The 11,417-nt window shown below is 45.4% G+C and overlaps 1 protein-coding gene across 1 annotated transcript; it reads left to right on the top strand.

The window, feature by feature from the left end:
• The first annotated feature begins 1,802 nt into the window (after positions 1–1,802).
• On the top strand, positions 1,803–4,169 carry LOC123142042 (uncharacterized). Its single transcript, XM_044561071.1, has 2 exons — positions 1,803–3,111; positions 3,811–4,169. Exon 1 carries the CDS (start codon positions 1,860–1,862, stop codon positions 3,105–3,107), a length of 1,248 nt encoding a protein of 415 aa, XP_044417006.1. The 5' UTR covers positions 1,803–1,859; the 3' UTR covers positions 3,108–3,111; positions 3,811–4,169.
• The last annotated feature ends 7,248 nt before the right edge of the window (positions 4,170–11,417 follow it).

Below are 11,417 nucleotides of genomic sequence, written 5' to 3'. Positions count from 1 at the left end.
CTGAATAGACAATTGTCTCACCGTTAGATACCGACCTACCCTCAGATCCCGCTCCATGGATGACTCCCACGAAGGCACGTTTCATGACGGGCTGAACTTGGGCGGGTCTCGCACGCTGAGCCGTCTCGACGATGTCAGTGCAGATGTCCGGCTCAGGGCCCGATTCACTGATTTTGCCAATGAAGACGTGAACCCGCCGAAGGGGACCCGACACCCGTACTCAATTGAGCCGACCTCGGGGCCCCAGCCTGCGTCGTAGATGTAGAGCTTGCCGCAACGACTCTTGGTCATCCGGCCCACCGCGTATCCCTTGAGCCCTTCGAAGTTGCCCTCTAAGAACCCGAAACCATCGCGCGATAGCCCCACGGTGGGCGCCAACTGTCGTGGAATTTTCACGTCAGATGTCTTAGTATGAGGACTTAGTCGTGGAGCCATCGCAACGAGATTAGCTTAAATGAGTTAATCAGGATAAAGGACACGAGGAGTTTATACTGGTTCGGCCCCTTGCGGTGAAGGTAAAGGCCTAATCCAGTTTGAGGTGGTATTGCTAGGGTTTCGATGACCAGGGAGCGAATACGCTTAGCCTGGCTCTCGATCTGTTGTTTCTTACCCTAAACCGCTGCCGGGTCGTCCCCTTATATACACGGGTTGACGCCCTGCGGCCTACAGAGTCCCGGCCGACTCATATACGTGTCCGGCTCGGAGACCAATTTCATATGCTTACAATACAAGTCATACATACATGGCGGTTTATAACCGTGGGCCTTAAGCCGCCTTTGGGCTTGGGCCCTCTACTCAGTCTGTCTATGAACCGCCATTACGCTCTTGGGCTTCATGGAGATAAATCATCATAAGGATGACCCGGCCCCTCCTGGCGGGTCATGTCTGATAGTCATATCCCCAACAATAGGGGAACACATTTTAGAAACACACAAATATTTTTATAAAATATGCGAACATTTAAAAAATGTGTGAACACGTTTTGTATGACATTAATATTTTCAAATACACGAAATCATTGTTTAATACATGATAAATAATTTTTACATGGTGAACATTTTTTAAGTACAGTATCAATACTTTTTAATGCGTGATAGATATTTCTTGAAATACACGATGATTATATTTTAATACACAACAAATGTTTTGAAAATATAAGATGAATACTACTTCTAAATAGATGATGAACATTTCTAAATATGATCTAAATGAACATTCTTCCTGTACTTTGTAAGTCAGTTTTTTTCTTTTCTTAACATGCAAGTTTTGCCCAAAAGAGTAGAGAAACCCGAAGATGTTTTTAAAATATCTGGAAGAGAAAAGAAAATATAATAATTGAGCCGTTTGCTTTGCTCTTTTTTTAGTGAAGTGCGTTGCTAGTTTTTTTTTAAGGCAGTGTGTTGCTAGTTTTTGTTAAGGCATACTCGGAATGCTTTATTCAACCAGAAAATAATGTTTACAACTAGAATTGGATCGTATAGCTGGCTAAATCAGACATGGCGGCAAAGCCCTAGAACTAGGGCATGCTTTGCAAGGTTGTGAGCTTCAAAATTAGAGTTTAGAAGCTCATGGATGAAGCTACAGGAATAAAAAGACAGGGAATGTTCCTTGATTTCATGTATGATTGCATCATAGCTAGCTGCCGACCCCTTTTCAATATCGTCGATCATTTTTTTTATTTTTTTGAGAAACATCGATCATTACCTTGCGGACTAATACAGTGATGTTGCTGGGCCTGGCCCGGTACCCACGTCCGGCACTACGAGCTTTTCCCTCTCTGGCCCATTTGTCGGAGCTCTGAAAAAAAAAATGCATCGAGAACCCTAAATCCGCTTGCGGCATTTCCACCCTCCACCCCAATGGCGCCGCCGGGCGACATGGAAGCCACGCCGTCGGAGCAGCCGGAGCTCCAGGACGAGCTCCTCGAGGAAATCCTCCTCCGGCTAACCACGGCGGCCGACCTCGCCCGCGCCTCGACGGCCTGTCCTACCCTGCGTCGCGTCATCACCGACCACTCCTTCCTCCGCCGCTTCCGCACCCTCCACCCGCCGCCTCTCCTCGGCATAATTTCCGTCACCTTCCGCCCGGCCCAGCACCCCCATCCCTCCGCCGCCGCCGCCCGCGCCTTCGCCGCCGCGGAGGTCGATTTCTGGTGCTCCTTCCTCCCCTCCGTCGACCGTTGGCGCCACCGCCACTTCCGTGACGGCCGCGCCCTCTTCTCCGGCGTCCCCGAGGGAAGCAGCTACGCTCCCGACGATTACGATCCCCGCGACTTCGCCGGGGAGTTCGCTGTCTGCGACCCCCTGTACCGGCGGTACCGTCTGCTACCTCCCATTTCCGACGAACTAGCGGTGCTAGTTCATCAGCCGGATATCGTCAACTTCGAGCCCTTCCTTGCTCCTCCTGGCGATGATGAAGACCCTACTTCATTCAGAGTAATGTGCCTGGCGCAGTGCACAACCAAGCTGGTCCTCTTCGTCTTCTCGTCGGGTGCCGGCGAATGGCATGCTGTTACCTTTGACGGCTGGATCGCTTTGGTGACAAGTCCTGGCAACCAGGTTCCAGACGCTCACTTGACATGGGCCTCAGAGCGCTACTATGTGCACAAATGCTTCTGTTGGGCTGTTTCTCCGTCGAACAAGTTGCTCATGCTTGACACGCGCACGATGGAGTTCTCTGCTGTCGACCTCCCACGTCAACATGTCCCCGGCCAAATGATCCCAATGATGGCTTTTGTAGAGGCAGGGGAAGGAAGGCTTGGGATGTTTACTCTCATGAATCGAATTGATAATGACAGGTATTTCCTTCGCTATACCAAGTTGCAAAAAGATGGAGATGGTGCAAACAAGTGGCAATCAGTGGTGATAATCTCCTTGCCTTTGGGTTACCGATATACGATCATGGATGTAGCTGGGGGATACTTACTCCTGCAAGGGATTCCAGAAAACCTGCATTCGGCCCCCTTGCCGGAAAGGCCAGATTTCGACTGTTTTTCACTGAATCTCCAGACATTGCAGCTTGAGTGGTTCTGTGCAAATAAGTACATGATTGGGGGTGCCCCTCTGTATGCTGGTTTCCCACCATCCTTGACGCCACCAACTGTTTGAAGTGGTGAGTAAGCTTGTTCCCGGTCTTTGCTTGTATTTTGCATATGCCATATGGTAGGAAAGCATCAATTTGGTGTGGCCTCCCATGTTATGCCTAAATAGATGGTGTGAAGTGCCAGTTTTGCTAAAAGGTGCTGGTAGCATGACATGGTACACAACCCTATCGGGTATTTTTCTTCTCATGATTGTAACGTAGATGCAACGATAATATAAGATTTGAGTTTATTTAAGGATATCATATAATTAGGTTGACTATAAACTAAACATATTGCTGCCGTGGGAAGCGGATCTTTTCCATAATTACCTGATCTATGAGACTGAGAGAAAGACACCACTTAAACCAGTTGGATTATGACTTCTGAGTTGTACTACTAATAAATCAAAACTCACTGAAGCTACATTATTTTTCTGCTGTCTTGCATACCATGCAAACTGATAGGCGAAATGCTCAATACTTGTGACTTAACATTTACACATCCATATGCCATGCCAACGCTTGTGCCCAGTGAAGTGTCTGTTCTTGAACCACATTCCTTGGTTGGAGCTTAACATGTTAGTGTAGTTTTGCTCATTTTTGGACTGACATTTGAACCAAACTGCATGCTCGCCTTTTCAGCATAGTTACCTTTTGTCTTGTAGGTCTCAAAGGTAGATGTTTCAATTACGTCTAACAGCAGTGGCATCTTGTTGAATTGAATTGCAGGGCATAATCTGCATAACGGGGCTTGTTTCTAATGCATGGATGGCTGTTGCACTGCACCTATATTTGGCTAGTTCACTTAGACTGGCTGTTCTTCTGTTCTTTTGATGGCATATATCAAGTAATGAAGCAATGCTCCCCTTTGCCTGGGCATGTGCGCGAGCCGTGCGTTATATATAAGCCTCTGCATGTATGGATGTGTATGCCAATACCTTCTGTTAGATATACCTTTTTTTCTGAGAATCATGGGCCAAGCTTCTTCCGACATCGGACGCAAAAGTGGTGATGTTTTAGCCCTCAGTGTAGCTACAGTATACTACCTCTGTACCATAATACAAGACGTTTTTGCAGTTCAAGCTTCACTTGCTTGTCATAGCTCCTTTTAGTTCTGCTACTGTTGCTTACGACTTGTTTTGAGGAGTAGTTCCGCATCATTTTCCAGCTGATATATTTTGCTTACATGTTATATTTAACCTTGTTGGTAGTACAGAAACCACAACTTCATTCCATATTAATTGTACGTTTAACATCGTTTAGCCCTCTAGCCGGAAAGGTAAGGAATGAGCAACGCAGTACCGCAAAACAATTCAGAAGTTAGGCTACGGTTTTCAAGACCTAATAACAGTGAAAAGATATATCTTACTGATATATATGCATATATATTCCCTAAAAACAGTTCTCATGAAGCAAATGACCAAGCATCGACCACATTTTAGATAGCGTCGTCAATACTGCTGCTGCTTCGAATGGGAAATAAGTCGGGCACGGGGACGACATTCAAGGGCAAATGCAAGAAGGCGAGTGATTGCCCTCGGACCGCTATAGTGAAGAAGTCACTAAGATGCAAAGGCAAGAAGAGTGGCGTCATAGGTAAGGCGCTCGCAACTGCTTAATGGATGATTCTCGGTCCCTCGGCTCATCCTCATGGTCGGCTCGTCCTCATGGTTTGGGTTGTTATTGTGATTTTGATGTGGTCTACTATCTTTTGTTGGGATGTTCTTGTCGGGTTCAATTGTGGTGTACAAGCGTCAGGAGTTATTGTGTGTTGGGAAGGTATGGCGGGTTGCACGTGTGCTCGTGGGGTCTCATGATTGGTGAGTAGTGTTGGGGAACATAGTAATTTCAAAAAAAATCCTACGCACACGCAGGATCATGGTGATGCATAGCAACGAGAGGCGAGAGTGTTGTCCACGTACCCTCGTAGACCGAAAGCAGAAGCGCTAGCACAACGCGGTTGATGTAGTCGTACGTCTTCACGATCCGACCGATCAAGTACCGAACTCACGGCACCTTCGAGTTCAGCACACGTTCAGCCCGATGACGTCCCTCAAACTCCGATCCAGCCGAGTGTTGAGGGAGAGTTTCGTCAGCACGACGGCGTGGTGACGATGATGATGTTCTACCGATGCAGGGCTTCGCCTAAGCACCGCTACAGTATTATCCAGGTGGACTATGGTGGAGGGGGGGCACCGCACACAGCTAAAAGATCAAACGATCAATTGTTGTGTCTCTAGGGTGCCCCCTGCCCCCGTATATAAAGGAGCAAGGGGGGAGGTGCGGCCGGCCAGGAGGGGCGCGCCAGGTGGAGTCCTACTCCCACCGGGAGTAGGACTCCCTCCCTTTTCCTAGTTGGATTAGGAGTGGAGGGGGAAAGAGGAGGGAGGGAGGAAGGAAAGGGGGGGCGCCGCCCCCCTCTCCTTGTCCTATTCGGACTAGGGGGGAGGGGCGCGCGGCCCTGCCCTGGCCGCCTCTCCTCTTCTCCACAAAGGCCCACTATGGCCCATTAAGCCCCCGGGGGGTTCCGGTAACCCCTCGGTACTCCGGTAAAATCCCGATTTCACCCGGAACACTTCCGATATCCAAATATAGGCTTCCAATATATCAATCTTCATGTCTCGACCATTTCGAGACTCCTCGTCATGTCCGTGATCACATCCGGGACTCCGAACAACCTTCGGTACATCAAAACATATAAACTCATAATATAACTGTCATCGAAACGTTAAGCGTGCGGACCCTACGGGTTCGAGAACTATGTAGACATGACCGAGACACGTCTCCGGTCAATAACCAATAGCGGAACCTGGATGCTCATATTGGCTCCCACATATTCTACGAAGATCTTTATCGGTCAGACCGCATAACAACATACGTTGTTCCCTTTGTCATCGGTATGTTACTTGCCCGAGATTCGATCGTCGGTATCTCAATACCTAGTTCAATCTCGTTACCGGCAAGTCTCTTTACTCGTTCCGTAATACATCATCCCACAACTAACTCATTAGTTGCAATGCTTGCAAGGCTTAAGTGATGTGCATTACCGAGAGGGCCCAGAGATACCTCTCCGACAATCGGAGTGACAAATCCTAATCTCGAAATACGCCAACCCAACAAGTACCTTCGGAGACACCTGTAGAGCACCTTTATAATCACCCAGTTACGTTGTGACGTTTGGTAGCACACAAAGTGTTCCTCCGGTAAACGGGAGTTGCATAATCTCATAGTCATAGGAACATGTATAAGTCATGAAGAAAGCAATAGCAACATACTAAACGATCGAGTGCTAAGCTAACGGAATGGGTCAAGTCAATCACATCATTCTCCTAATGATGTGATCCCGTTAATCAAATGACAACTCATGTCTATGGCTAGGAAACATAACCATCTTTGATCAACGAGCTAGTCAAGTAGAGGCATACTAGTGACACTCTGTTTGTCTATGTATTCACACAAGTATTATGTTTCCGGTTAATACAATTCTAGCATGAATAATAAACATTTATCATGATATAAGGAAATAAATAATAACTTTATTATTGCCTCTAGGGCATATTTCCTTCAGTCTCCCACTTGCACTAGAGTCAATAATCTAGATTACACAGTAATGATTCTAACACCCATGGAGCCTTGGTGCTGATCATGTTTTGCTCGTGGAAGAGGCTTAGTCAACGGGTCTGCAACATTCAGATCCGTATGTATCTTGCAAATTTCTATGTCTCCCACCTGGACTAAATCCCGGATGGAATTGAAGCGTCTCTTGATGTGCTTGGTTCTCTTGTGAAATCTGGATTCCTTCGCCAAGGCAATTGCACCAGTATTGTCACAAAAGATTTTCATTGGACCCGATGCACTAGGTATGACACCTAGATCGGATATGAACTCCTTCATCCAGACTCCTTCATTTGCTGCTTCCGAAGCAGCTATGTACTCCGCTTCACACGTAGATCCCGCCACGACGCTTTGTTTAGAACTGCACCAACTGACAGCTCCACCGTTCAATGTAAACACGTATCCGGTTTGCGATTTAGAATCGTCCGGATCAGTGTCAAAGCTTGCATCAACGTAACCATTTACGATGAGCTCTTTGTCACCTCCATAAACGAGAAACATATCCTTAGTCCTTTTCAGGTATTTCAGGATGTTCTTGACCGCTGTCCAGTGATCCACTCCTGGATTACTTTGGTACCTCCCTGCTAAACTTATAGCAAGGCACACATCAGGTCTGGTACACAGCATTGCATACATGATAGAGCCTATGGCTGAAGCATAGGGAACATCTTTCATCTTCTCTCTATCTTCTGCAGTGGTCGGGCATTGAGTCTTACTCAACTTCACACCTTGTAACACAGGCAAGAACCCTTTCTTTGCTTGATCCATTTTGAACTTCTTCAAAACTTTGTCAAGGTATGTGCTTTGTGAAAGTCCAATTAAGCGTCTTGATCTATCTCTATAGATCTTGATGCCCAATATATACGCAGCTTCACCGAGGTCTTTCATTGAAAAACTCTTATTCAAGTATCCCTTTATGCTATTCAGAAATTCTATATCATTTCCAATCAGCAATATGTCATCCACATATAATATTAGAAATGCTACAGAGCTCCCACTCACTTTCTTGTAAATACAGGCTTCTCCAAAAGTCTGTACAAAACCAAATGCTTTGATCACACTATCAAAGCGTTTATTCCAACTCCGAGAGGCTTGCACCAGTCCATAAATAGATCGCTGGAGCTTGCACACTTTGTTAGCTCCCTTTGGATCGACAAAACCTTCCGGTTGCATCATATACAACTCTTCTTCCAGAAATCCATTCAGGAATGCAGTTTTGACATCCATTTGCCAAATTTCATAATCATAAAATGCGGCAATTGCTAACATGATTCGGACAGACTTAAGCATCGCTACGGGTGAGAAGGTCTCATCGTAGTCAATCCCTTGAACTTGTCGAAAACCTTTTGCAACAAGTCGAGCTTTATAGACAGTAACATTACCGTCAGCGTCAGTCTTCTTCTTGAAGATCCATTTATTCTCAATTGCTTGCCGATCATCGGGCAAGTCAACCAAAGTCCACACTTTGTTCTCATACATGGATCCCATCTCAGATTTCATGGCCTCAAGCCATTTCGCGGAATCTGGGCTCACCATTGCTTCTTCATAGTTCGTAGGTTCGTCATGGTCTAGTAACATAACTTCCAGAACAGGATTACCGTACCACTCTGGTGCGGATCTTACTCTGGTTGACCTACGAGGTTCAGTAATAACTTGATCTGAAGTTTCATGATCATCATCATTAACTTCCTCACTAATTGGTGTAGGTGTCGCAGAAACCGGTTTCTGCGATGAACTACTTTCCAATAAGGGAGCAGGTACAGTTACCTCATCAAGTTCTACTTTCCTCCCACTCACTTCTTTCGAGAGAAACTCCTTCTCCAGAAAGATTCCGAATTTAGCAACAAAAGTCTTGCCTTCGGATCTGTGATAGAAGGTGTACCCAACAGTCTCCTTTGGGTATCCTATGAAGACACATTTCTCCGATTTGGGTTCGAGCTTATCAGGTTGAAGCTTTTTCACATAAGCATCGCAGCCCCAAACTTTAAGAAACGACAACTTTGGTTTCTTGCCAAACCACAGTTCATAAGGCGTCGTCTCAACGGATTTTGATGGTGCCCTATTTAACGTGAATGCGGCCGTCTCTAAAGCATAACCCCAAAACGATAGCGGTAAATCAGTAAGAGACATCATAGATCGCACCATATCTAGTAGAGTACGATTACGACGTTCGGACACACCATTACGCTGTGGTGTTCCGGGTGGCGTGAGTTGCGAAACTATTCCGCATTGTTTCAAATGAAGACCAAACTCATAACTCAAATATTCTCCTCCACGATCAGATCGTAGAAACTTTATTTTCTTGTTACGATGATTTTCAACTTCACTCTGAAATTCTTTGAACTTTTCAAATGTTTCAGACTTATGTTTCATTAAGTAGATATACCCATATCTGCTCAAATCATCTGTGAAGGTGAGAAAATAACGATATCCGCCACGAGCCTCAATATTCATCGGACCACATACATCTGTATGTATGATTTCCAACAAATCTGTTGCTCTCTCCATAGTTCCGGAGAACGGCGTTTTAGTCATCTTGCCCATGAGGCACGGTTCGCAAGTACCAAGTGATTCATAATCAAGTGGTTCCAAAAGTCCATCAGTATGGAGTTTCTTCATGCGCTTTACACCGATATGACCTAAACGGCAGTGCCACAAATAAGTTGCACTATCATTATCAACTCTGCATCTTTTGGCTTCAATATTATGAATATGTGTATCACTACTATCGAGATTCAACAAAAATAGACCACTCTTCAAGGGTGCATGACCATAAAAGATATTACTCATATAAATAGAACAACCATTATTCTCTGATTTAAATGAATAACCGTCTCGCATCAAACAAGATCCAGATATAATGTTCATGCTTAACGCTGGCACCAAATAACAATTATTTAGGTCTAAAACTAATCCCGAAGGTAGATGTAGAGGTAGCGTGCCGACCGCGATCACATCGACTTTGGAACCATTTCCCACGCGCATCGTCACCTCGTCCTTAGCCAATCTTCGCTTAATCCGTAGCCCCTGTTTCGAGTTGCAAATATTAGCAACAGAACCAGTATCAAATACCCAGGTGCTACTGCGAGCATTAGTAAGGTACACATCAATAACATGTATATCACATATACCTTTGTTCACCTTGCCATCCTTCTTATCCGCCAAATACTTGGGGCAGTTCCGCTTCCAGTGACCAGTCTGCTTGCAGTAGAAGCACTCAGTCTCAGGCTTAGGTCCAGACTTGGGTTTCTTCTCCTGAACAGCAACTTGCTTGCTGTTCTTCTTGAAGTTCCCCTTCTTCTTCCCTTTGCCCTTTTTCTTGAAACTGGTGGTCTTATTGACCATCAACACTTGATGCTCCTTTTTGATTTCTACCTCCGCAGCCTTTAGCATTGCGAAGAGCTCGGGAATCGTCTTATCCATCCCTTGCATGTTATAGTTCATCACGAAGCTCTTGTAGCTTGGTGGCAGTGATTGGAGAATTCTGTCAATGACGCTATCATCCGGAAGATTAACTCCCAGTTGAATCATGTGATTATTATACCCAGACATTTTGAGTATATGCTCACTGACAGAACTATTCTCCTCCATCTTGCAGCTGTAGAACTTATTGGAGACTTCATATCTCTCAATCCGGGCATTCTTTTGAAATATTAACTTCAACTCCTGGAACATCTCATATGCTCCATGACGTTCAAAACGTCGTTGAAGTCCCGGTTCTAAGCCGTAAAGCATGGCACATTGAACTATCGAGTAGTCATCAACACGTGACTGCCAGGCATTCACAATGTCTGCAGTTGCTGGCGCAGGTGGTACACCTAGCGGTGCTTCCAGGACGTAATTCTTCTGTGCAGCAATGAGGATAATCCTCAAGTTACGGACCCAGTCCGTGTAATTGCTACCATCATCTTTCAACTTTGCTTTCTCAAGGAACGCATTAAAATTCAACGGAACAACAGCACGGGCCATCTATCTACAATCAACATAGACAAGCAAGATACTATCAGGTACTAAGTTCATGATAAATTTAAGTTCAATTAATCATATTACTTAAGAACTCCCACTTAGATAGACATCCCTCTAATCCTCTAAGTGATCACGTGATCCATATCAACTAAACCATGTCCGATCATCACGTGAGATGGAGTAGTTTCAACGGTGAACATCACTATGTTGATCATATCTACTATATGATTCACGCTCGACCTTTCGGTCTCCGTGTTCCGAGGCCATATCTGTTATATGCTAGGCTCGTCAAGCTTAACCTGAGTATTCCGCGTGTGCAACTGTTTTGCACCCGTTGTATTTGAACGTAGAGCCTATCACACCCGATCATCACGTGGTGTCTCAGCACGAAGAACTTTCGCAACGGTGCATACTCAGGGAGAACACTTATACTTTGATAATTTAGTGAGGGATCATCTTATAATGCTACCGTCAATCAAAGCAAGATAAGATGCATAAAAGATAAACATCACATGCAATCAATATAAGTGATATGATATGGCCATCATCATCTTGTGCTTGTGATCTCCATCTCCGAAGCACCGTCATGATCACCATCGTCACCGGCGCGACACCTTGATCTTCATCGTAGCATCGTTGTCGTCTCGCCAATCTTATGCTTCTACGACTATCGCTACCGCTTAGTGATAAAGTAAAGCATTACAGGGCGATTGCATTGCATACAATAAAGCGACAACCATATGGCTCCTGCCAGT

The sequence above is a fragment of the Triticum aestivum genome, chromosome 6D (assembly GCF_018294505.1).
Source record: "Triticum aestivum cultivar Chinese Spring chromosome 6D, IWGSC CS RefSeq v2.1, whole genome shotgun sequence".
Taxonomy (NCBI): Eukaryota; Viridiplantae; Streptophyta; class Magnoliopsida; order Poales; family Poaceae; genus Triticum; species Triticum aestivum.
The sequence above is the reverse complement of the archived record's forward strand: the minus strand, read 5'-3'. Positions and strand labels throughout refer to the sequence as shown.

Excerpts from the sequence above, each read along its gene's own strand:
- LOC123142042 (XM_044561071.1), top strand. The coding sequence starts at position 1,860 with ATGGCGCCGCCGGGCGACATGGAAGCCACGCCGTCGGAGCAGCCGGAG.